Source organism: Cetorhinus maximus, chromosome 22 (genome assembly GCF_964194155.1).
Source record: "Cetorhinus maximus chromosome 22, sCetMax3.hap1.1, whole genome shotgun sequence".
In the NCBI taxonomy this organism is placed as follows: Eukaryota; Metazoa; Chordata; class Chondrichthyes; order Lamniformes; family Cetorhinidae; genus Cetorhinus; species Cetorhinus maximus.
In genome coordinates, this window is record NC_135900.1 from 27,343,381 (window position 1) to 27,370,501 (window position 27,121).

General features: G+C 41.3%; 1 protein-coding gene across 2 annotated transcripts in view; it reads left to right on the plus strand.

Annotated features, from left to right (window-relative positions):
- cand1 (cullin-associated and neddylation-dissociated 1) overlaps positions 1–27,121 on the plus strand; it is a 40,134-nt gene that overhangs the window by 3,515 nt on the left and 9,498 nt on the right. For both annotated transcript variants that reach the window (XM_078567974.1, XM_078567975.1), the window contains exons 2-13: positions 4,997–5,140; positions 8,344–8,498; positions 10,980–11,103; positions 13,101–13,357; positions 13,469–13,574; positions 13,866–14,011; positions 14,514–14,806; positions 16,231–16,372; positions 19,269–20,762; positions 21,956–22,051; positions 22,767–22,936; positions 26,088–26,252. In XM_078567974.1, coding sequence (XP_078424100.1) covers positions 4,997–5,140; positions 8,344–8,498; positions 10,980–11,103; positions 13,101–13,357; positions 13,469–13,574; positions 13,866–14,011; positions 14,514–14,806; positions 16,231–16,372; positions 19,269–20,762; positions 21,956–22,051; positions 22,767–22,936; positions 26,088–26,252 — 3,292 coding nt within the window. The remainder of the gene's footprint in view (positions 1–4,996; positions 5,141–8,343; positions 8,499–10,979; positions 11,104–13,100; positions 13,358–13,468; positions 13,575–13,865; positions 14,012–14,513; positions 14,807–16,230; positions 16,373–19,268; positions 20,763–21,955; positions 22,052–22,766; positions 22,937–26,087; positions 26,253–27,121) is intronic.

Sequence of the window (27,121 nt, forward strand, 5' to 3'; positions counted from 1 at the left end):
GGAAGCCAATCCTGCACTGCAGATTCTACGACCTTGTGGGACACCCTTCCCCATGTGCTGAAAGATATGCTGGTTGAGAAACAGCCTGTTCAGTCACGTGAAGACCCATGGCAGAATCTTGCAGCCCTAAATAGATGCCATCCTTGAATCGAGGGACAGCGGCAATGAAAACAAGGGCATGCCAGGAGCAGCATTAGGTGTACCCCAAAGAGTGAGGTGCTGACCTAGTTAAGCTGCGATGCAGGAATACATACATGCTAAAAGTCAGATCAGAGTGCTTTAGACAGAGTTAAATGATCCCATAACCAGCGATCAGATCAAAGCTATGCTGTCCTGTCTGCCCAGTTGTGAATGGTAGGTTGTTTAATTGCCCACTAATGGGAAGAGGAAGAGGCACCTCCATGAACATCCCATCCTCCATGATGATGGAGCCCAGCACTTGAGTGCAAAAGGCAATGCTGAAGAGTTTGCAACCATCTTCAGCCAAAAGTAAACAGTGGATGATGTACCTTGGCTTCCTCTTTATGTCCCTACTGTAACAGATGCTAGTCTTCAGCTAATTTGATTCATTCAATGTGATAGCAAAGAGAGGCTGAACACACTGGATACAGCAGAGGCTATAGGCTCTGACAACATACCGGCAGTTGTGTTGAATACTTGTGCTCTAGTACCAGCTGCGTCTCTAGCCAAGCTGTTCCAGTATAGCTACAAAACTGGCATCGATTCGACAATGTGGAAAATTGTCTAGATACCTCCTGTCCACAAAATTCAAGACCAATCCAAACCAGTCAATTACCATCCCATCAGTATACTCTCAATCAACAGTAAAGTGACGGAAGGTATTGCTGATAGTGCTATCAAGTGGCATTTATTCACCAATAAGCTGTTCACCAATAGTCAGTTTGGGTTCCTTCAGGATCATTTGGTTCCAGACCTCATTACAGCCTTGGTCAAAACGTAGATTGCAGAGCTGAATGCCAGAGATGACGTAAAAGCGCCTGCATCAAGGCAGCATTTGAGTAAGTGTAGAATCAGGGAACTCCAGCAAAATTGAAGTCAATGGAAATAGTGGGTGGAGGGGGGATCTCTCCACTGGCTATCGTCATACTTACCACAAAGGACAATGTGCCAGGCATTGATTGTCTCCAATGGTAGCCTAACCACCTCCCCTTGACATTACCATTGTTGCATCCCCCATCATCAACATTCTGCAAAGGGTCAGCCCCTCACCATCCTGACTTGGAAATGTATCACTGTTCCTTCACTGTCGCTAGGTCAAAATCCTGCATCTCCCTCCCTAACAGCTCTTTGGTTGTACCTACACCACATGGACTGCAGTGGTTCAAGGAGGCAGATCACCACCACCTTCTCAAGGGCAATTAGGGATGGGCAATAAATGCTGGCCTAGCCAGTGACACCCACATCCCATGAATGAATGAATAAAAATAAAATCTGAAACTTAACTGGACCAGCCATATAAATACTGTCTACAACAACAGGTCTAATGCTGGGTATACAATGTTGAGTGACTCACCTCTTTACTTCCCAAAGCCTATAGGGCTTTGGTGAGACCACACTTGGAATACTGTGCTCAGTTTTTGTCTCTATTTCTAAGAAAGGATGTACTTGCATTGGGGGTGTAGCACAGCGATAGGATCCTGGGATGTAGCACTAGATAGGATCCTGGGATGGGAGGATCGTCCTATGATGAGAGGCTGCGTAAATTGGGCCTAGACTCCCTGGAGCTTAGAAGTATAAGAGGTGACCTGATTGAAGCATTCAAGACCTGAAGGGGGCTTGATTTGTTAGACTCTCGGAGGTTGTTTCCCTGGGTGGGGAATCTGGAACATGGGGGCACAGTCTCGGGATAAGGGACTGATCATTTAGGACCAGGATCAGAAATTTCTTCACTCGGTTGTGAATTTTTGGATTGTCTACCGCAGAAGGTTGTGGATGCTCCATTGAGTATGTTGCTGAGATAGTCGGTCAGATTTTTGGCCTCTGTGAATCATGGGGACCACAAGGAAAGTGAAGTTGAGGCAGAAGATCAGCCATGATGGTATTGAGTGACAGTGAAGAGTCAAGGGACCATATGCTCTATTCTTCCTATTTCTTATGTTCATATGTTGTGGATGCATGGACATCACATGGACTTCAGTGGCTCAATAACTCAGCTTACCACCATCTTCTCAAGAGCAGTAGGAGATGGATAATAAATGTTGGCCTTGCCAGCAACACACCACATCCCTTGAATGAATAATAAATAAAAAGACATTTGAGAAGTTGTACAGACGAAATTCATTAGAATGATTGGAATCCAGGATGAGGGCCTTCTGTTATATGGAGAGACTAGCGAAGCTGGAATTTTTCTCTTTGGAGCAGTAAAGGTTAATTGGAGATTTGAGAGGTGTTGAAAATTATATATGGTTTTGGTAAAGTAGGTAGGGAGAAACAGTTTATTTTTGGAGGAGGATTGGTTACTAGAGGAGACAGGTTTAAGATAATTGCATGTTTTTTTTCTGCAGTGCACCACCTGGAAGATTGTTGGAAGCAGATTCCAGAATAACTTTAAAAAGGGAATTGGATACATGAAAAGGGGAAAGAGCAGTGGAGTGGGACTAATTGGATAGTTTGAAATGCTGCACAGACACGATGGCCCAAATGGCTTCCTTACCTGCTTTAATTTTTCAATTATGTTGTTGTTGAGTTGTGAATGGCGCTGAACAATCGTTAGCAAACATCGCTACTTCTGACCTTTTATGATAGAGAGAAATGATTGCAGCAGCTGAAGATGGTTGGGCTTATGACATTGCCCTGAGGGACTACTCAATGATAACTTGAAATTGAGATTATTGGCCTCCCAACAACCGCAGCAATCTTCCTTTGTGCTACTTGTGTTTCTGTGTCTGCTTTGCAACAATTCATCAATCTCGCCCACAAAACTGGTAAACTAGATGTAGGTTTGGTTTATTTGAAGATACATTACAGGATGGCTCAGCAGACAGGTCTACTTCAGGGATTCAGCGACCATTACTCTCAGGGACAGCGCAACTGCAATTTCTATATGCGCACTAGCTGCTGGTCATATGCTGCTTTCCATCCTGGTTACTTGCTCATTTGCATATTCCCTTAAAGTGACATCACAACATGAGTATTTCTCACAATTCACATTGACTGCTGTTTTATTGGGGCTCCTTGGATGCATGTGTCAAATTCTGCTTTGATATCAAGGGCCATTGTTCTCATCAGCGCAGGTGTTCGTATTTGGATCAAGCTCAGGGATGAGAAATTTCCACAGTTTGGCAGATTTCCAACATTGGTGACTTGGAAATCTGTTATTTTAAATATATGTTCCAACTTTCGTACAGGTGTTTAAAAAAAAATCGGAGCTCTGCAATTAATGAGAGCAGGACCTGACTGCAAAGCTGTGATTGGAGCAGCAGGGAGAGCAGGAAGGACAGAATCTGTGAGGAGCAGTCCCTTGAATAACAGATTCTGTGTCTCCCATGTTGGCTGCTCCAGCTCATCCCCCTCTCCCAATCTTGCTACTCCTCCAGAAACAGAACCTATGAATGGAGGAGCAGCAAGGTCAGGAGGGAGAGGAGCTGGAATAGTTATTCTGGATGGTGAGTCTGACCCATTCAGTTGTGGAAGTTTGATATTCTCCAAGGGACTGAGGAGAAGCAGCTAAAAAAGAAGTGACCTGAAATCCAGAGTGGGGGCTGGAGTGGAGGTGTGTCCCAGGACCGGGGCCAGGGTGGAGGTGTGTCCCGGGATAGCCTTTGTTCTGGATGCGCAGGGCTCTCTGTATTCGAGAGAATCCAGCCCAGGATTGTCAAGGCAACACCTCGGGGACCTTTCCTTTTAAGGGGATCCTGTGTGCAGTCTTTGGAGCATGGGATTATGATTAACCCAAGCCTCCACAGGGTTCGGCAGGGGAATATGGCTGAAACCTACACGATTATAGAAAATAAGATTTTTACGAAGTACTTTTTAAAAAAAAAATCTTCATATTTATATGTATTATATTGATCTCTAATATGTAAACTTTAATAATTATATACTGAATGTTACTATGCTGTTTCATGGGAGTTTTTATGCTGGGGTCAGTTTAATTTTCAGGAGTTTTTTTAAAATATATTTTTTCATGGGATGTGAGCATCGCTGGCAAGGTCAGCATTTGTTGGCCATCCCTAATTGCCCTTGAAAAGGTGGTGGTGAGTTAAAATGGGATCACATTGGAAAACAGTTTACAAAACACTGCTGTAGTCCTTTGCTTCACTCCCAGTACCTGATGCAGCAAGGTCATGTTCTGTTGTTAGTATGAACTTCATCCTGTGTTACATGCACTAACTGCATTGAACGCTGAAATGCATTGGTCCATTGTCTTGACGGTAATAGAGGGTAAACAAAGGGAAAACTAATGTTTCTACCCACACTTGTTTCCAAATAATTCCACTTATTTGAAGTGGCTTAGAATTATTTGCATTCACTACAGATCCTAAAATGCTGTAATTACATGATTCCTTGTCTCAAAATAATTTCAGACCTTTTTGTCTTTGGCCACTCTCACCCTGAAGGCTATATTCAGGTAAAGAGGGATAAAGGGCGAGAACTAGGAGGGTTACATCCATAGAAAGGGATTGCAGTTGGGTTGATGGGTTAAATATATTACTTTGATAATATTGGAATCTTGTATTTTGTGTGAACTGTGTTGGGATTGTCCTGATACTTCATTGGATTTGTGCTTTGGGATGCCTTGAGGTTGTAAAATATGCTATATAAATGAAGTTCATTCTCATTTTCAGTACTGATATAACAGAATCATTATTTAAATAGATCCTTGCTGTTGAGTGAAATTATGCTGTTGCTGCAGACAACATTCAACCGTTGTCTGTGGCATCTGTTGCCTGTCACTGATGATGTTGAGTAATAATGGGATTAATAGGAAACTCCTTTTTGTAACAAAATTGCATTTCCTTTGTATAATTCGCAGATTCATGGCTACCAATGATTTGATGACAGAATTGCAGAAAGACTCTATCAAGTTGGATGATGACAGTGAGCGAAAGGTGGTTAAGATGATCCTGAAGTTACTAGAAGACAAGAATGGTGAAGTGCAGAACCTTGCTGTTAAATGGTAAAAGTGTAATTCTCAGTTTACAGAATAAATTTGTACAGATAGATTTATCTAATTACTGTTTCACCTGCATTTGCTGATTGCGGCATGGAAGCACTCCAGAATCAATGGAGCTTTTATTTTGCTTTCAACCACGTTTGGATGCTTAAGTGAAGCTGCAGGACTTCATTATTTTTCTTTCTCTGCTATTTTTATCTCCCTCTCTTGAAGACATTGTCTGTGCTGGGGTATGATTCTGGTTGTCGATATTGTTCAGTACCTTGGTTGCATTCACTGGCTGTATTTTATGTGTGACCTCTTAGACCACTTATCCTAATATCTCCTTAAGTGGTTCAGCATCACGTTTTGCTTGAGATGCTATGGTGAATGTTTTATTATGTTAAAGGTGCTAAATAAATACAAGTGTTGTAATTACATAGTTTAGCTACTTAACCAAGGTCAGTAACCAGAGGACATAGATTTAAGATGATTGGCAAGAAAACCAAAGGAGATACGAGTAAGCGTTTTGTTTTATACAGTAAGTTATTGTGACCTGGAATGCACTGATTGAAAGGGTGGTGGAAGCAGAGTTGATAGTCATATTGAAAAGAGAATTGGGAATAAGTGCAGGGAAGTGAGATTAATTAGCCAGCTCTGCGAAAGAGCTGACACAGGAATGTTGGGCAGAATGGCCATTTCCTGTGTTGAAATGTAACCACATGGAGTCCCTTTCAGGTAGATGATGGGACTCTACTTGCACAGCTACTACATTGTCAATAAGAGTGTCCAGAGGACATAGTGCAAGTGTGGATTTAAACCAGTGTCAATAGGAGCTAGCAACCAGTACATATTACAAACTGACTCTTGGGTAATGAAACCCACCACTTTCAGCAGAACTTGTTCCATTTGCCTGAAGTTTGTGGTCAGCAGCCAAGTGATGGCCCTTCCTGCAGACCTCAAAGAAAACTGCTCACAAAGAACTACTGACATCTGTGATGTGGATTTCACCTTCCTCATGTTACTTTGAATTTTGTGTCAAATCAAGGGATCATCAGGCAAACAGCAGCAGTAATGTTACCATCGCTGAATCCCCCCACTATCCACATCCTGGGAGTTGCCGTTGACTAGAAACTGAACTGGACCAGCCATATAAATACTCTGGGTACAAGACCAGGTCAGAGACCAGGTATCCTGCGCCCCCAAAGCTTGTCCACCATCTACAAGGCACAAGTCAGGAGTGTGATGGAATACTCTCCACTTGCCTTGGTGAGTGCTTGACACCATCCAGGACAAAGCAACCTGCTTGATTAGCATCCCTTCCAGAAACATTCACTCCCTCCGCCACTATCACACAGTGGCAGCAGTGTGTACCATCTACAAGATGCACTGTGGGAACTGAAGAAGGCTCCGTAGGCAGCACCTTCCAAACCCATGACCGCTACCACCTAGAAGAACAAGGGCAGCAGATACATGGGAACACCACCATTTGGAGGTTCCTCTCCAAGTCACTCAGCATCCTGACTTGGAAATATATCTCCGTTCCTTCACTGTCGCTGGGTCAAAATCCTGGAACTCCCTCCCAAACAGCACTTTGGGTGTGTCTACACCACATGGACTGCAGCGGTTTAAGAAGGCAGCTCATCATTTTCTCGAGGGCAGTTAGGGATGGGCAATAAATGCTGGCCTAGCCAGTGACGCCCATATTCTGTAAATTAATAAAAAATATGTAATCAATCACATTGAGAAATTCTCAAGACAGCAAACCAGCAAGTAAAATGCACTGATTAGCATTCCCTTTTTATAAATTTTACACAGAGCAAAATAAATGTTTGGGACAGAAACATTAGAAGCTGAAATATAAACTTGATAGAAATTCCATACTTTAATTTTTTTAACAATGGAAACATTTTATATTGCAAAAACTTAAAATTATCTTTTCAGAGCTTAAGAGGTTGTTCAGTTGTTATGCCTTAGTACTCTGTTAAAAAGCTAGTTCCAGCTCATTAACAAGGCTTAACTCCTTTTGAAGTTTTTAACAACCTAAAAAGGGACGTTCATGATTTGTAAAGGTTACCCTATGTGGAGGCTTCAACAGTGCACCCTGTAGAAGAGCAGGGAATCACTGATAACTTCTGGTTTTATGTTTTTGACTGCCCGTGTGTTGATGCCAAAAGTTGTCAGTTTTCCAGCATGATGATGGCCAATGCTGGGAGTATCGCTATAATCGCAACCACAAAATCTGTGCCAGTGCTTTTTGACACAGCTCCTCCTACTGTTCGCATTGTTCTCATTTTATCTCTCAAAATGTTGACATGCAGAAAGATAAATAAGATCTATGCTGGTGCCTAGTGAGTGAGTGAGTAGAAGTCTTAATACAAAATATAAAACATACACATCCTTATAATATTATGCTTTGACTCAGCGCAACACAGCATTCATCTATAATTGTGCAAATATAATGCTTTGTGTTTGTAAGCAAGCATGGAAGGGTCATTTATGTACTAATGTATGTTTAATATGTGTCACTAAAATAAAATTAAACATTAATGTAATCTATGTTAGGCTGTTTGGCTTGAGCAGAGGATGAGCATTATGTTTACTTTTTAACAATTGCACTGGCCTCAAAGACACGCTATGGAACTCCAATAGTACACCCTGATTTGCACATTATAATGTTCCTGACCTTTTAAAACAGTTCGAGCTAACTTGCCATTGGCACTTTTCTGTATGTGTGTATATGCACTTGTAATTTTTTTATCACCTTTAATCTTTAGCCATAGTATTTTACAACACAGAAAGAAACAGAGCTACCCATCAAATATATGCTGCAAGCCACACAGTTTTAAAGTGACAGCTTCTGCATGCTGAGCAACTGACCTTGTGTGTAGGAATTTCTGGCAGGAGGGGGGCTTGATTGATTTGTTTTCTCACTTACTGACACAATTATGTTTTGCCAAACCTTTATAGTCATTATCGTATGCATAATTTTAATTTTTCTCCTACAAAACAATGATCAGTAACACAAAAGTTCACTAAAGCAGCAATCACAGGTATCCTCACAAGGAAATGGGAGTAGTAAACCAGGTTGTGGAAAGAGCAGTCTCTGTATTTAATAGGTGTGTCATTACAACGTATGTGCTCCAGATTTAAATTTATCGGGAACTTGGTTTTGAGTGCCACTTTTTTGCTCTGTTTTAAGCATGTAATTAAATGTTTATCCTCAGTCTTGGTCCGTTGGTCAGTAAAGTGAAGGAATATCAGGTGGAGACAATTGTGGATACATTGTGTACCAATATGCTGTCAGACAAGGAACAATTACGTGATATTTCCAGCATTGGACTGAAAACAGTAATTGGAGAACTACCCCCAGCTTCTAGTGGTAAGTTTATACTTCAGAAAAATATTGTTACTGCATTTTAAGAACACTAGAAAATACACCCTGCCAAGATTATTTATCAAGTGCATGAAACAAATCCATAACCCTTTACCTTAACTCCTCATTAAAGAACCTTTTGGGTTTACCAAAGGAATGAATGTTTCAGCCATTTAGTTTCTGAACTCATCAACCACTTCAGATTTTATTAGCATTTACAACAGTCTCCAATCAGGATCTGTGTAAGCTGCTGAATGAATACATTAACATTTTTTTTAGAAGTCCAAAAGCAAAATAATTACCTAACAATTGTTTATTAACCTTAGAATTATGGATGGCAGCACTTAAGCATTGAGTATGGAAATAATTAGTAAATAGGATTAACTGACAAGTTAGAACAGCAGTTTACTTATGTCACAATAATTTAGCATTAATTGCTGATTATAACTTTGCAGTTATGAGCAATGTCTGAGATTGATGTAAATTGCTACATTTAATTTAGGATTTGACTCTTTAGATTGCTGACTAGCTAACGGCACTAAAAGGTTAGTCTGTTGAATGTTGTGAAGTCTTCCCTCGTCATCGTGATTATTATGGCACAGAAGAAGGCCATTTGGCCTATCGTGTCCATGCCTGCTCTCTCTAGAGTAATCCAATGAGTTCCAGTCCTCCGCTCCATCCTAATAGCCCTGTAAGTTTTTTCCCTTAAATGCCCATCCAGTTTCCTTTTGAAATCATTGATCATCTCTGCTTCCACCGCCCCCATAGACAGAGAGTTCTAGATCATCGCGCAAAAAAGGTTCTTCCTCAGGTTCCCTAGCATGTCTTGTCTAAAACCTTAAATCTGTGTCACCTCGTCCTGGTATGATCAGCTAATCCGAACAGCGTTTCTTTGTCTCCCTTATCTAAACCTGTCATAATCTTGTACACCTCTCTCAAATCGCACCCCTCAATCTCCTTTGCTACAAGGAGAACACCCCAACTTCTCCAACTTATCCTTGGAACTAAAATCCCTCATCCCTGACACAATTCTGGTAAATCTCCTCTGCATTCTCTCAAGGGCCCTCACATGCTCCTTGCAGTGTGGTGACCAGAATTTGACGCAATACTTGAGTTGTGGCCTAATCAGAGCAGTGTTTTCAGAACTTGTATGATCTAGTTCTTAAGACTGGCATGGATCTGCTGGTTGACTTGTCTTCCTCTGGAAGAATGGTGTTATTTTCTTGAGACCTGAAAGTGATGAATCTCCATCTATGGAGGTGCTTCTGGGTAAATTCTCCCTCTATATCTGGACAAACTGTTTTTAATCTCACATCCTTTGATCTCTGGAAAATTTGTACATCTAAGTGATATATTTGCATCTGCCTGTATATGATTGTTGCTGTTAAAAGAACTTTCTGATTTTACAGAAGCAGCTCAACAAGAACTGGAGTTAGTTATCCAGTCCCTTGAGCCTGCTCTGCCATTGAATCAATCATTTCAACTCCATAGCCATTGATATGCTTACCTAACAAAAATCTAACATCTCAATTCACAGCTGCTTGCGAAAGGAGTTCCAGATTTCCACTGCCCTTTGTGTGCAAACATATTTCCTGATTCACTCCTGAATGACCTAGCTTTCATTTTAAGATTGTTCCCTTGTTTTAGAATAACCCTTCAAAATTTTAAACTCAAGAGAAAACAGCCACATTAATGCAACCTACCCCCATAATTTGACCTTTAAGTCCTAGTGTTATTTTGAATCAGAAAGCCAATCTCTTGAAAATAGGTTGCATTTCTTCAATAAATAAAGCTGCAATGTTCCATCATAAATTAATGAATCTTGGCTGATCATATAAAGAAATGAAAAAGGGTTAGTTCTGAGTGAGAAAGAATTATAGATAAACAACTGAAAACATATCACAAGAAAGCGTATGAGCGGTGTAGAGAAAAGGATGGGACAAGAAATATTATAAAGGATAATGAGACCAAAAGAATCAAGGACTGGTGAGCAGAGACAGTTCCATGCGTTTTTGTTTTATGAGATTAAATTTAATGGGGTAACAGTACTAATGCTGCTCAGCACTATCATTGAAAATTATTTTACGTAAAAAGCTTAGAATGTTTAAAATATGTCCTCTACTTCGTGCACTTTCCCACAAATCTTCCTTATTCAGTTTTACTGTTTTTTTATATTTAATTGTACTGTTATTGCTTTAGTAGCTTTCTTAAAAATAAATACATGGTTGACCAAAGAACTTACCCATTTTCCATGTTTCTGCAAGTTCCAGGTCATCTGAAATTGGCCTCTGGCTGAAAACCAGTTTTAAAGCTGTGCTTTTGTGCCACTTGTTTTGGAATGATAATATTGTAACATGACAGTGACCAATTATTTTTCCATAGGACATGATATCTTTTCTAAAAACATTTTGGCAATCACCAGATATACTTTCAATCACATCCTTGTTATTTACCTGAGATCTATTTGAGATTTTATTTTTCTTCTAGGATCTGCTTTGGCTGCCAATGTTTGTAAAAAGATCACAGGACGTCTCACTAGTGCCATCGCCAAACAGGAAGATGTCTCTGTTCAGTTGGAAGCACTGGACATCATGGCTGATATGCTAAGCAGGTAATTGGGCTTTTGATTTTGGCCAAGAGTGACTATCTTATCCAGCTCATGCTCCATAGCATCAGGCAGAAATAAATAACTATAAACAGAACCTACAGATATCAGTGAGTTTAAGGTAGTAACATAATGTTAGAGTTATGCTCATGTTCATGAACTGTGTTTGAGAGACTCTTATCTGAATTGTAGATTTCATATACTGCCTTGTAATTTTCTGCTGCGCAGAGTTATAGCGGTGTAATATGATTTGTGAAATTACCAGGTTGGAATGGTGTGGAGAGAAGGAAGCAGACTTTCCAATAGAAAGCTGTTATAAGAATCCATAGTGGGAGGGCCTGGCATAAACCGCAAATTTTGATAAGTACTGCAGAAAACTTACCATTTTGATGAGTAGATCAGTGAACTTAAATGAGCCTTATACACAAGATTTGATAAGTAGTTCAAAGAAAATAATGAAATGGAGCGTGGAGACTTTACTCTTTCTCCCTTTCATCAAATAAATGTGAAAAGATTAAAATTTACAGCAGCAAGACTGTAGGGAGAAACTGGTAACCTTTTTTAACTGTTCCTGGATTTCTCCCAACACTTGTACTCACAACAGAAAGGCAATTACTGTAAGAAATCCTGTTTCAGGGAGGATTCTGACTTGGAGGCATTCAGTCATACTCATAATCCAACAGCTGGTAGCTTTGCACTGTTGGCTCCTCAGCCATGCAAATAAATCATACCTCTGAACATGATGTTCCCTTTGTACTGAATGGGTTACTATTGTAACAGCGCATCATTGGTAGGGTGAAACTAACCTTTCTCATGATGGTCCATGCATGTTCAGTACTGTGTGACTATTAGCTACTCCTTAACAATAGTATATAACACCAAACCTCCCATGTCATGTAACCACCTCCTGCTCTTCTAAAGGAGGTAGGGGAGACAGTAGCCTAATGTCTTTGGACTAGTATTCCAGAGGCCCAGGCTAACATGGGTTCAAATCCCAGCACGGCAGCTGATGGAATTTAAATTCAATTAATAAAATCTGGAATATAAAGCTCGTCTTAGTAATAGTGATCATTGTTGTAAACACCCATCTGGTTCACTAATGTCATTTAGGGGAAGAAATCTTCCAACCTAACCTGGTCTGGCCTACATGTGACTCCAGACCCACAGTAATATGGTCGACTCTCAACTGCTCTCTGAAATAGCCTAGCAAGCCACTCAGTTCAATTAGGGATGGGCAACAAATGCTGGCCGTGCCAGTGACAGTCACATCCCATGAAAGAATAAATTGATTACATACAAACCAAAAATTATGCTTAAAGGGTACATACAATAAGTCACTAAAAAAAATTAAAAGATAAAATTATCTCTCAAATATATAATATAACCTCTTTGGAATATATTTTCTATGGTTTGATAGTCTGATGATTTAAAAATGAAGCAGCCTTTTGTAGACTATTTGATGTGATACATTAATTGGAGATATTTCTGTTGACTTCACAAGTGAACTAAACTGAAAATATTGATAAATCTTATATATATTGTATATATACACACATACACATATATTTATGTTCGAGCCAAAGACTAAGTAAAGAGCTGTTGACCAACTATGTTTATAAAAAATAAGGTGGAATGCAATATGCATCGAATGATGACCGCCCATGTATACTTCGTCCTATGTATGAAAATGTTGTATAACCTTGTATAATTTGTAGACTAATTGATTTAATCTACAGAGAAGCATACTAGCCTGGTCCATTTTGAAACTTCCATTTTAACTTCAGTTAATTTAAGACTGTTCAATAGATTTTTTTTCCTTCGTGATGCAGGCCAAAAGGAACTCTGTTGCTATTACACTATTTCGACCAGTATTTGGGAAAACAAAATGCTTTCTGGCAGACCCTGCTGTGTCTTGGAATTAAAAGATAACTTTAATAATGTTTAACCAAAGATGGCCATTTTAAGTTGGAACTGTAATTGGATATTTTTATTTTTTTTTCTAGGCAAGGAGGTCTGCTGGTAAATTTCCATCCATCAATTTTGAACTGCCTTCTTCCTCAGCTTACCAGCCCCCGGCTTGCTGTTCGAAAGAGAACTATTATTGCTCTTGGTCACCTTGTTATGAGCTGTGGAAACCTGGTCTTTGTTGACCTGATTGAGCATTTGTTGACAGAGCTTGCCAAAAATGAATCTATGTCTACAACTAGGACCTATATTCAGTGTATTGCTGCTATTAGCAGACAGGCAGGGCACCGAATAGGTAACAGGAATCTGAATTTAGTGTCCTTTCTGAAATGCTTTCACCAGTTTATAAATCTTTTTAAGCCATTATTTGAGGGAATTTCTGAATGATTGATTATTTTCTCCTTAGGGGAATATCTGGAGAAAATCATTCCACTAGTCGTTAAGTTCTGCAGTGTTGAGGATGATGAACTGAGAGAATATTGCATTCAAGCCTTTGAGTCGTTTGTGAGGAGGTAAGGTGTAATGTTGATTTTGTAATTTTAAATTGAAAAGCAATTGCAGCCAAAAAGGTCTGTGATGCAGTGAACCTTTACCTAAATGTAAAGCGCTTAGTCTATTTCTGTAGTTAACGATTGTGTTCGATCTGGCTTACATAGTTATGGATAGGAGATGCTTAACACAATTTGTACCAGTGACAAGTTGAGCTGCTAATTTATTAGTGATTAAGTATTGGATCTAAATGTTATTAGTTTACTGGCTTTAATTGGTCAATGGAACAACTGCTCAATCGTCATTATTCGTAGGTGCCCTAAGGAAGTTTTTCTTCATGTCACTACCATTATTAACCTGTGCCTGAGGTACTTAACCTATGACCCCAATTACAATTATGATGATGAAGATGATGATGATGCTGCAATGGAATCTGAAGGTGGAGATGATGATGATCAAGGTACAAACTTGTAATTGATACTCTATCCTTTTGTATTAAGCACTTTGTGAGATAAGCTTGTAAGTAAACAAGTGTGTGAGCCAACCTAGACTGAGGAATGTACTTTTGTAGTTAGGGAAAAATTGCTATCTCAGTTAATAGAACAGCAATGTTGTTTTTTGTGTACTATATAATTTTAGAAAGTTGCTTCCCCCTTCATGGTGTTGGCATTTACTCAGTCCTTCAGTAGCTCATCTAAGTTGTGATTTTATAGTCTAGACAGTGAGAGTTGTTGGGTTATTTAATCATGGGATTCATCACAACTGTGCTTGATTCTGTCCTCGCCTGACATCTATGTGTGTGTGCTTTTCTAGCATGAGTTACTTAATTGTGATCAATAGTAGAAATCCTGCCTGAATTTCTCTCTCTCTGTTTCATTATGTATTTGTTTGATTTATGTATCAATTGTGTTTGAAAGGCATTCATAATTCTTAATAAATTTTGCACCCCTTTACTGTTTTAGGGAGTGATGATGAGTACAGTGATGATGATGATATGAGCTGGAAGGTACGACGTGCTGCTGCTAAATGTTTAGATGGTGTGGTCAGCACTCGCCATGAAATGCTACCAGAATTTTATAAAACGGTATCTCCTGCGCTGATTGCCAGATTCAAGGAGCGCGAAGAAAATGTTAAAGCAGATGTTTTCCATGCATATCTCTCGCTGCTCAAACAGACCAGGCCTGCCCAGAGCTGGCATCTTGACCCAGATGCAATGGAACAAGAGGAGACCCCTTTAGTTATGCTTCAGAATCAAGTAAGTTTGAAGATGGCTTTTACCATTGTAGCTGCCACATTTTTGATAACACTGTTTGCTTTAAAGCCACAATCTATGTTCATGTTGTGCTCCCGTCATATTTTTGAAGTAGTGTTCTGCCTAACTTTTCTTAAAAACATCTCCCAGTTCAAAACATTGCGGACCGGTGCACTTGCTCTTTGCTATTCCACTGCCGAATACGCCTGCCCTGCATGGGAAAGATCTACTCATGCTAAGAAGATGGATGCCGTTCTGATTGCAAGCTGCCGACTTATCGCAGGTTGATTAAAACCAACAAACACCAACAGCCTATATATCCTGGCGGGTATTACTCCCCCTGATATAAGAAGAACGGTAGCCAGAAACAGCGACTTCGTCAAACATCAGATGAGAGGCACCCTCTACATGGTCATACACCTACACCCAGCCGCCTAAAGTCAAGAAAGAGCTTCATGAACAGTGTTGTTCCATTACAATCAATCCTATCTGAAGCCCGCATCACCTTGTGGAAAGACCGGCTCGCCAGTCTCGAACAACCCCCAGCAATGGAAATTCTACAAGATGAAAGCCTTCCCCCAGGAGCTAATTGCAACTGGGCAACCTGGAAGTGCCTTAACAGACTTAGGACTGGTGTAGGTCGCTCAAAGGTGTCACTAAGCAAATGGGGGTATACAACCTGCCTGACAACTTGTAAATGTGGAACTGAGCCACAGACTATGCAATATCTGCAACGTCTATCGCTAGAGGGACCCTGCACTGTTGCAGATCTTGCCGAATTCAACAACAAGGCGCAAAAATATATCCAGTTCTGGCTGGGCCATGTATAGACTGTCCGTGGATACGATAAGAAGTTCAAATCTATCGTTCCGTCATCAAAATGCTGTGATAATTTAAAATTTATGCACTTTTCTGTGTAGTCGCCTATTTTGTTCCATCTGTGTTCTCCATTGATGGCACCTCGGTCTTTATTTTGAGTTTGTTTTCATGTTAAACTAGATTGAAGACCTTAACCTTAAGCACAGGTCTTTGTTAGTGAGTTGTGAGACATTTGGATAGTGTATGTTAAATGCATAAAGTGTGTTTTCCTAATTTGGATGAAGTATATGCTCTTATTTTAAAAAATCTACAGATTGTATTCCATCTTTGAAAAGGATCTCTGAACTAGTTGTGACTGGGGGAAAAAATGAGTATTCCTGTTCTTTAACTAATTTATTTTCTCTGCACTTGATTAATTTTGAGAGACTTGGGTTCTTTCATGCCTCTCAACTTCAATATACAATAATCTTTTAAGTACTTGAGCATTTGATCTTTCATGTAACTTCTTTCAAGTCTTCTTTCTCACCCAGTTATATAGTGTTAAAATCTTACAACATGGAAACAATGAATACATAATTCTTATCCTGCTTGAATCCCTTTCTTTAAAGGTTCCCAACATTGTTAAAGCTTTACATAAACAGATGAAAGAGAAAAGTGTGAAGACCCGCCAGTGTTGCTTTCACATGTTGACTGAGCTTGTGAATGTGTTGCCTGGTGCTTTGACTCAGCATGTACCAGTTCTTGTTCCAGGTAAAGTATTGATGCTTTTTCTTCAGTTATGCTACTTTCTAAGATTTTATTTGAAGCTATAGAATAGAATTTTGAAGATTTTTATCTCTGACATTTCTATTAGAATGTGAAACTTCTGATGTCAAGTTGTTTTAGTATAGTCAGTCTAATGAATGACAGTCTGCCAGGTTCAAACTCCACCTCTCTCCTTTTTGACTAAGCTTTTGGTCACTTGCCCTAATTTCTCCCCATGTGGCCCAGTGTCAAATTCTGCCTGATAACGCTGTGAAATGCCTTGGAATATTTTACTGGGTTAAAGATGCTATGTAAAATCAAGTTGTTCTAATATGCGGTAATTCAGAAAATGCAGAAATCGTCTTTGCTCATACTAATAGCTTTATCATATTCATTTCTCACTAACCAGCTCTTGTTAATACTGCTTTTACCAGAGCTCCATATTTAGGTAAGGGTTTGTACTGTCGGAATGGGGCAGACAGGAACGTTAGCATAGAAAGGTAAATTAGTGCAAAGCAGAATTGGGCCAGGGTTAGCAAGGAAAAATAGAAAACAGAGTTTTCCATTTGAGAGAATCAATTACTGACAAAGAAGAATAGATATGAGGAAAGGCAAATTTGATCCTGAGTTGAGTTTCCAACCTCCTATCTATGCCGTCACTAAGAACGGGTTTTTCAGTCTCTGTAACGTTGCCCCTCTTTGCCTTCCCAGCTCATTTGCTGAAACCCTCATCACAGTATCACAGCATCCTGACAGTGCAGAAGGAGACCATTTGGCCCATCGCGTCTGCATGGCCTCACAAAGAGCATTCCACCTAGTCTTACTCCCCTGCCTTATTCTCGTAACCTTGCACATTCTCTCTTTTTCAAGTAGCAAACCAATTCCCTCTTGAACACCTCGATTGAACCTGCCTCCACCACCCTTTCAGGAAGTTTGTTCCAGACTTCAACCACCCTCTGGGTGAAAATATTTTTGCTCACATCACAGTTACTCCTTTTGCCAATTCATTCATGCCTTCATTACCTCTATATTTGTCTATTCCAATGTAATTCTTGCTGGTCTACCACATTCTACCCTCGTAAACTTGTAATCTAAAACTCTGTCTTATCTCACAGCAGATCCGTTCCCCCTGTGCTAGCTGCCTTACATGGGCTCCAGGTCAAGCATTGGCTTTGAAATTCTCATTGTGTTTTTTCAAATCGTTCAATAGTCTTGTCCATCCGTATCTCTCTATTCTCCTCCAATCCCACAACTTTGAGATATGTGCACCCCTCTAATTCTGGCCTCTCTGCATTCCCAGTCATAACTCCTCCACCGTTGGTGGCTGTGCCTTCAGTTGCCTAGGCCCCAAGCTATGGAATTCCCTCCCTACACCTCTTTGCCTCTCTATCTTGATTTCTTCCTTTAAGATACTTCTTAAAACTTTATTGACCAAGCTTTTGGTCAACTGACCAGTCAGCAGCACAGTGGGAGCGCAAGCTGCTTGACCCCATTTGAAACTTCAACTTTACCTACGCTGGGAGCCTTTGTACTTTGCCGTCCCAGCCTCAGCTTGGACCCATCAACGAGCTAAATTGAGAGGCCTTGTGGCGAAGTACAATGTAGCCAAGCCATGTCCCTTTTTTTTGTCATGAACTGAAGACATGCCCCTTGAAGTCAGCTATCAGCTCATTGAATTTTAGAGATTTTAAATGGACCTGCCTTTTGTAAGGCGCCCCCCCCCCCCCCCCAAAACCCACATCCTGACACGGCACTGTTCAGTAGCCCACCCCCACCCTCAAGCAACCCCGATGATAATCACCCCCCCCGACCCTTCCCTGACAGTGCTGACTCTGCTGATATCAGTCAGATTGAGGAATCAGGGATTCCAGATGGGGTTGTGGGGAGAAGGAGATGAACTTTGTTGTTGGAGGAGAGGGTGGTGACCTTTGTTGTGGGGGAGGGTGAACAGTGAGTATTGTTGTGGGGGAGGGGTGGGTGGAGTGTTGAGCAGTGCTGGGATAGCCATTGCTACTGGCTGGAGTGCTTTGACACTCCACCTGATTTACTCAGAGCTGTGCTACTGAGTAGATTTTAAATCTAAATTTGTTCACAGGTCCTGGTGGGGGACAATGAGTGTGTGGGCTCCCACGGAGCCATTTCTAGCATACTTGCAGTTCTGTGTTTGGGCATAAATTGGCTCTCTGGACTTTTGTTTCAATTGCCACCCTCTGTTGCAGCAAACGTCTTGGTTCCGGCACTGTTGGGATTGGAAGATCTGGGCCATCATCTCCTTATGTGGCTTGGTATCATACTTTGTTTCGTAATGCTCCAATGAAGTTTCTTCGAACATTTCATTACATTAAAGGCACTATATGATTATATGTTGTTGTTGAAGGGATAGAGGGAAAGCTGTTTAAAAGCTGATGGCCCAAAAAGGTAGATGTAAGGAGAAGTCATTTAAAAACAGACATTGTGTGGCAGCTGAAGAGACGGGAAATCGAAACTGGAGAACTGAATCTTGGTTAATATTCCTCCCTCTCAATACTGCATGTTAGTGTTTGATTCTATAGAGTATAATACATTTACAAAATAGTTCTAAACTAAACTTTAAGCATAAAGTATTCATATTTGCTTTGCATATGATTTGTGTATTGTCAGCAGTGGATAATTGAAGCAAGATTGATTGCAAAAAACAATCTTTAAGCCAGTAAATCTACTTACTCCAGAAATAGCAAATACCCATTTTTTAAAAAAGATGAAATTTATGCATTTATTCCCTAGTAAACCATTTGTCTTTTTGTAAAATTGTAATCGGACAGTTGCTTGATATGTTATAAGTAGAAAATGTAATTTAGGTTGTTTATAAAAATTAAACTTATCCCACACCATTACCACTTTTTTTATGTTTTTTGTTTTGCAGGAATAATCTTTTCCTTGAATGACAAATCCAGTTCGTCCAATCTAAAGATTGATGCTCTCTCATGTTTGTATGTTATTCTTTGCAACCACTCACCTCAGGTCTTCCATCCTCACGTAGAAGCTTTAGTTCCACCAGTCGTGGCTTGCGTGGGTGATCCTTTCTACAAGATCACTTCAGAAGCCCTTCTTGTAACTCAGCAGCTTGTAAAAGTAATTAGGCCTGTAGATCACTTATATTCATTTGATGCTGCTCCATACATTAATGACTTATTCACTTGTACTGTCAAGCGTTTGAAAGCTGCAGACATTGATCAAGAAGTGAAGGAGAGAGCTATCTCCTGTATGGGACAGATCATTTGTAATCTTGGGGATCATTTAGGCAGTGACTTATCCAGCACACTGCAGATTTTCTTGGAGAGGCTGAAGAATGAAATTACTAGACTTACAACAGTGAAAGCCTTGACATTAATTGCTGGATCTTCTCTCAAAATTGACCTGCGACCAGTGCTGGGTGAGGGAGTACCAATTTTAGCCTCGTTCTTGAGGAAAAACCAACGAGCACTGAAGCTGAGTACCCTTTCTGCTTTGGACATTTTGATCAAGAACTATAGTGACAGCCTGACACCTGCCATGATTGAAGCAGTCCTAGTGGAGCTTCCACCTCTTATTAGTGAAAGTGACATGCATGTGTCACAGATGGCTATAAGCTTTCTTACAACCTTGGCCAAGGTGCACCCATCTTCTCTTTCAAAAGTCAGTGGCTCAATTCTTACTGAGCTAATTGGGCTGGTACGGTCGCCACTACTTCAAGGAGGAGCTCTTAGTGCAATGTTATATTTCTTCCAAGCTCTTGTTGGGACTGGAACTGCCAACCTAGGTTATATGGAGTTGTTGCGAATGCTGACTGGTCCAGTTTATTCTCAGAGCAGTGCATTGACCCACAAGCAGTCCTATTACTCGATCGCCAAGTGTGTAGCAGCACTTACCCGAGCCTGCCCCAGAGAAGGACCAGCTGTGGTTGGGCAGTTTATCCAGGATGTGAAGAATTCTAGATCTACTGACTCTATCCGTCTCTTGGCTTTGCTGTCTCTTGGAGAGGTTGGTCACCATATAGACTTGAGTGGGCAAACTGAGCTTAAATCTGTAATCTTAGAAGCTTTCTCTTCCTCTAGTGAGGAGGTCAAATCTGCAGCATCCTATGCCCTTGGAAGCATTAGTGTTGGAAACCTTCCTGAATACCTGCCTTTTGTTCTACAAGAAATAACGAGTCAACCAAAAAGGCAATACCTCCTCTTACATTCCCTGAAAGAGATTATTAGCTCTTCTTCAGTTGGAGGTCTCAAACCATATGTAGAAAACATTTGGAATTTGCTGTTGAAACACTGTGAGTGTGCAGAAGAAGGAACTCGAAATGTTGTTGCAGAATGCCTGGGCAAACTTACTCTGATAGATCCAGAAACATTACTACCACGACTTAAAGGATACTTGGAATCAGGTAGGTTATTTACATGTAGCATATTTAAAAATGTGTTTAGAGTTAGTATGGAACTCTAATATCAAGTACTACTTTTAATAACTACTTTTGTTACGTAGCAACTTTAAGGAAAAAATAGAATTTCTTTTGATCTGTAATTATTGTAAGATAATATTGTGTAACCAACTACTGCACTGTGGTTATGCAGAAAGTCATCAATACTACCTCATGGTGTAATGTACTCAACTCTGGTACTATGGGAAAACTGGCCAGTGTTTGGAAAAAGAGTTATGTTTGAAAAGAAAATGAGAGGAGAGGGATAAGGAAAATCAAATCAAAAAGGGGAAGTTAATGATCAGAGTGCTGTAGTACTTGGGTAACTGCCATAAACTCTTTTCCCAAGCCACTGACTCTATCTGAGGCTGTGCCAAACCATTTGCAACCTTGTTGTTGTATTTGACCCTGAGATGAGCTTCTGGCCACACATTCATGCCATCACTAAGACTGTATTTCCGCCTCTGCAGCATTGCCTGACTCGCCAACCCCACCCTGCCTTAACTCATCTGCTGGAACCCCCATCCATGTGGTGCTATTCCAAGCATCACCTGACCAGCCTCTCTTCTTTCACCCTACAAAAACTTGAGGTCATCTAAAACTCTGCCTGTGTCCTAACTTGCACCAAGTCCTATTCACCCATCAGCCTTCCATTGGCTCCTGATTAAAAAAAACCCCTATTTTAGAATCCTCATTTTAAAAAATCCTTCCATGGCCATGTGCCTCTCTCTCTCTCTCACTCTCTCTCTCTCTCTCTCTCTCTCTCTCTCTCTCTCTCTCTCTTCAGTGCTGCAAGATATCTACGCTTCCCTCAGTTCTGACCAACCCTGATTTTATTTGTTCTATGATTGGCAGCCATACCGTCAGCTGCTGAGCCCTGAAGCTCTGGAATTCTTTCTCCAAACCTCTTGTCTCTTTACCCATCTTTCCTCTTTTAAGACACTCCTTAAAATCTACTACTTTGGCCAAGCCTTTGGTTACCTGCCCTAATGTCTCCTAATGTGGCTCAGTGTCAAATCCTGTTTGGTAACGCTCTTGTTAAGTGCCTTGGAATTTTTCTGAGCTCAGAATAGAAATCTTAGAGAGACTGAACTGGAATCTCTATTCTGTCTTGTATTATTCAGTCTGTGGTGTGCTTTAACCTTGCTATTCTTTTGTAGGATCTTCCTATGCTCGAAGCTCTGTGGTTACAGCTGTGAAGTTTACGATTTCTGATCACCCACAGCCAATAGATCCTTTATTAAAGAACTGCATAGGTAAATATGTTTCTGTTCATTCATGATTCCTTTTGGTATTAAAACGAAATTAAAATTGAAATGTTTATTAATGTTTGGACATATTAAAATTAAGTTGGGCCTAAGAGTAAGTGGTGATAATAGGTGCAAACTACCATTGCTCTATGTAACCTGTGTGTATCCCATCAGCTGGGGAATAGTGAACAGTACTTAAGCGATTTTCAAGAAATAAAGCTCCCCATGAAGCCTAAAGGGTAAAGAGTTTCACGGGGGGAATGAAGCTGTTCAAAACAGAAGACTGCAGATTCATTCCAGCTTTGTGCAGAGCTTAATGATGCTGATTTGGAAGCAGTTAGGATGCTACAGTTGGCTTCAGTACCCTGAGGGAGGATGGGAGGTTGACGGGGCGGGGGCTGGTGGTGGCAGATGTGGGAATGCTAAGCTTCACAGTGATGTCAGTGTATTTATGCCTGTTGGCTAAATTACATGCATAAATATTGGGTGAAGCCAGTTTTAGGCTGGGCTATTATGTTTCCGCTGATTAATAGTCTACTGACATTTGTTGTCCAGCCTTGGACATGAAGAATGACCATTTGTGTGAGGGTTTGGGAACCTGTAGATCATGTCTTGACAAGAATTAATTTTTATGAGGATTGCATGGTGCCCTGGTGATTTAGAAAAACAAAATAATGATACGTAAATTATTTAGTAATTTTTATTTAAATTACTGTTTCAGGTGATTTCCTGAAAACATTGGAGGATCCAGATCTCAATGTGAGAAGAGTAGCTTTAGTTACTTTCAATTCAGCTGCACATAATAAACCATCGCTAATCAGGGACCTCTTGGATACTGTTCTTCCTCATCTTTATAATGAAACAAAAGTTAGGAAGGAATTAATAAGAGAGGTTTGTATTTTGATTTGAAAATGTGTAGTGGTATTGTCACAGGACTACTAACCCAGAGACCCAGGGTAATGCTCTGGGGACCCAGGTTCCAATCCCGCCACAAGTCCCATCAGTAAAAACCTGGAATTAAAAGTCAAATGATGACCATGGAACAATTGTCGATTGTTGTAAAAACCCATCTGGTTCACTAATGTCTTTGAGGGAAGGAAATCTGTCGTCCTTACCTGGTCTGGCCTACTTGTGACTCCAGACCCACAGCAATGTGGTTGACTCTTAAATATCATCTGAAATAGCCTAGCAAGCCACTCAGTTGTGACAAACTGTGACAAAGTCACAAAAAAGGAATGAAACCGGACGGACCACCTGGCATTGAGCTAGGCACCAGAAACGATAACAGCAATCTTAGCCCTGTCGACCCTGCAAAGTCCTCCTTACTAACATCTGGGGGCTATTGCTAAAATTGGGCGAGCTGTCTCTCAGACTCAACAGCCTGACATAGTCATCGTCATGGAGTCATACCTTACAGATACCTCCTTCACCATCCCTGGGTGTGTCCTGTCCCACTGGCAGGACTGACCCAGCAGAGGTGGTGGCACAGTGGTATACAGTTGGGAGTGAGTTGCCCTGGGAGTCCTCAACATCGACTTTGGTACCCCATGAAGTCTCATGGCATCAGATCAAACATGGGCAAGAAAAGCTCCTGCTGATTACCATGTACTGCCCTCCCTCAGCTGATGAATCAGTGCTCCTCCATGTTGAACACCACTTGGAAGAAGCACTGAGGGTGGCAAGGGTGCAGAATGTACTCTGGGTAGGGGACTTCAATATCCATCACCAAGAGTGACTCGGTAGCAGCAAAACTGGCCAAGTCCTAAAGGACACAGCTGCTAGATTGGGTCTGTGGCAGGTGGTGAAGGAGAAACATACTTGACCTCATCCTCACCAACCTGCCTGCTGCAGATGCACCTGCCCATGACAGTATTGGTAGGAGTGACCACCACACAGTCGTTGTGCAGATGCCTTCACATTGAGGATACCCTCCATTGTGTGGTGTGGCACTACCGCCATGCAAAATGGGGTAGATTTCGAACAGATCTAGCAACCCAAGATTGGGTATCCATGAGGCGCTGTGGGCCATCAACAGCAGCAAAACTGTACTCGAACACAATCTGTAACCTCATATCTCCACTCTACCATTACCATCAAGCAAGGGCAACCCTAGTTCAATGAAGAGTGCAGGAGGGCACGCCAGGAGTAGCACCAGGCATACCTAAAAATGAGGTGTCAACCTGATGAAGCTGTAACGCAGGACTACTTGCGTGCCAAACAACATAAGCAGCAAGGGATAGAGCTAAGCGATCCCACAACCACTGGGTCAGATCGAAGCTCTGCAGCACTGCCACATCCAGTCATGAATGGTGGTGGACAATTTACTCACTGGAGGAGCAGACTCCACAAATATCCCCATCCTCAACGATGGAGGAGCCCAGCGCATCAGTGCAAAAGATAAGGCTGAAGCATTTACTACAATCTTCAGCCAGAAATGCCGAGTGAATGGTCCATCTTGGCCTCCGGAGGTCCCCAGAATCAGATGCCAGTCTTCAGCCAATTCGATTCACTCCACGTGATATCGGGTAACAGCTGAAGGCACTGGATACTGCAAAGGCTATGGAGCCTGACAACATACTGACAATAATACTGAAAGCTTGTGCTCCAGAACTTGCTGCGCCCCTAGCCAAGCTGTTCCAGTGCAGCTACAACAATGGCATCTACCCGGCTATGTGGAAAATTGCCCAGGTATGTCCTGTAAACAAAAAGCAGGACAAATCCAACCCCGCCAATTACCACCCCAACAGTTTACTCTCGATCACCAGTAAGGTAATAGAAGGGGGTCATCAACAGTGCTATCAAGCGGCACTTGCTTAGCAATACCTGCTCACTGATGCCCAGTTTGGGTTCCACCAGGGCCACTCAGCTCCTGACCTCATTATAGCCTTGGTTCAAACATGGACAAAATATCTGAACTCCAGAGGTTAGGTGAGAGTGCCTGCCCTTAACATCAAGGCAGCATTTGACAGAGTGTGGCATCAAGGAGCCCTAGCAAAACTGGAGTCAATGGGAATCGGGGGGAAAAGTCTCTGCTGGTTGGAGTCATACCTAGCACAAAGGAAAATGGTTGTGGTTGTTGGAGGTCAGTCATCTCAGCTCCAGGACATCACTGCAGGAGTTTCTCAGGGTAGTGTCCTCGGCCCAACCATCTTCAGCTGCTTTGTCAATGACCTTCCTTCCATCATAAGGTCAGAAGTGGGGATGTTTGCTGATGATTACACAATGTTCAGCATCATTCACGACTCCTCAGAAACTGAAGCAGTCCATGCCCAAATGCAGCAATACCTGAACAATATCCAGGCTTGGGCTGACAAGTGGCAAGTAACATTTGTGCCACACAAGTGTCAGTCAATGACCATCTCCAACCTTCGCCCCTTAATGTTCAATGGCATTAGCATCACTGAATCCCCCACTATCAATCTCCTGACTTCGCAAAACCTGTCCCCCATCTACAAGACACAAGTCAGGAGTGTGATGGAATACTCCCCACTGCCTGGATGAGTGCAGCTCCCACAACACTCAGTAAGCTTGACACTGTCCAGGACAAAGCAGCCCGCTTGATTGGCAGCATATCCACAAACATTCACTCCCTCCACCACCGACGCAGTGGCAGCAGTGCGTACCATCTGTAAGATGCACTGTAGGAAGTCAACAAGGTTTCTTCAACTGCACTTCCAAACCCAGGACTGCTATCATCTAGAAGGACAAGGGCAGCAGATAGATGGGAACACCACCACCTGGAAGTTCCCCTCTAAGTCACTCACCATCCTGACTTAGGAATATATTGCCGTTCCTTCACTGTTGCTTGGACAAAATCCTGGAAATCCCTTCCTAATAGCACTGTGGGTGTACCTACACCACATGGACTGCAGCGGTTCAAGAAGGCAGCTCACCACACCGTCTCAAGGGCAACGAAGGATGGGCAATATATGTTGACTCATCCAACGAAGCCCACGTCCCGTGAATGAATTTTTTAAAAATGGATTTATAAATTTTACATTTTAACTATATCTCATCACTTTGTTTCTCTTCTTCTTGTAAGGTGGAAATGGGACCATTCAAGCATACTGTAGATGATGGTTTAGATATTAGGAAAGCAGCTTTTGAATGCATGTACACACTTCTGGATAGCTGTCTTGACAGATTAGACATATTTGAATTCCTGAACCATGTTGAAGATGGATTGAAGGACCATTATGACATCAAGGTAAATAACATGAATGCAGATTATGTTGTTCAGTAACAATTAGCTAAATTAAAAAAAAAACACTGCAGGTCAGTTCTTACCTAGGAGACATCATAATTATTACACATTTTGCCAAATATTTAGTCACGCACAATTTCCAGAAGGGGTCCGAAAGAGCCTAAAACTCTGGTTGTTTAACCATCCCCCCCCCCCCCCACCTGCACAACTATCTCGCCTTAGCAGAGGGACACTTGAGACCAAGCATACCCAGTCCAGCTAGAGGTCTCCTAACTCATTGCAGTATTATGGACCAAATGTAGATCTTTCAGACATGGCTCAAGGCCATATTGTGCAATGGGTTTACCCACCATCACACATTTTTGTGTGCTCATTAAAGATACAGGTATTTTGAACTGATGTGGAAGCACAATACTGCGGATGCTGGAAATCTGAAGTAAAAACAAAAAAGATGGAAAAACTCAGCAGGCCTGGCCCCTGGCAGCATCTGTGGAGAGAGAAACAATGTTAACATTTCGAGTCCGTATGACTTCTTCAGAGCTCAAGAGAAGTAGAAATGTGATTGGATTTTATACTGTTTAAGAAGGGGTGGAGCAAGATGGAAGGTCAGGGATAGGCGGGAGCTAAGAAGCAATTGACAAAGATGTTATGGACACGACAAAGGGTGCGTTAACAGTAGTATTAAAGACTAAAAAAGGTGCTGATAGCATAAAGGTAAGAGCAGAATGTTAATAGCAGAACAAGGGTCAGTGCTTTGTGAAAGCACAGTGTAGAAACCAGTGACAGATGGCACTATGTTGGGGGAGGGGAAAAGGATTTTTAAAAAAGTATAAAAAATTTAAAAAATAGGGATGTTTAAAATGAGGTGCTGT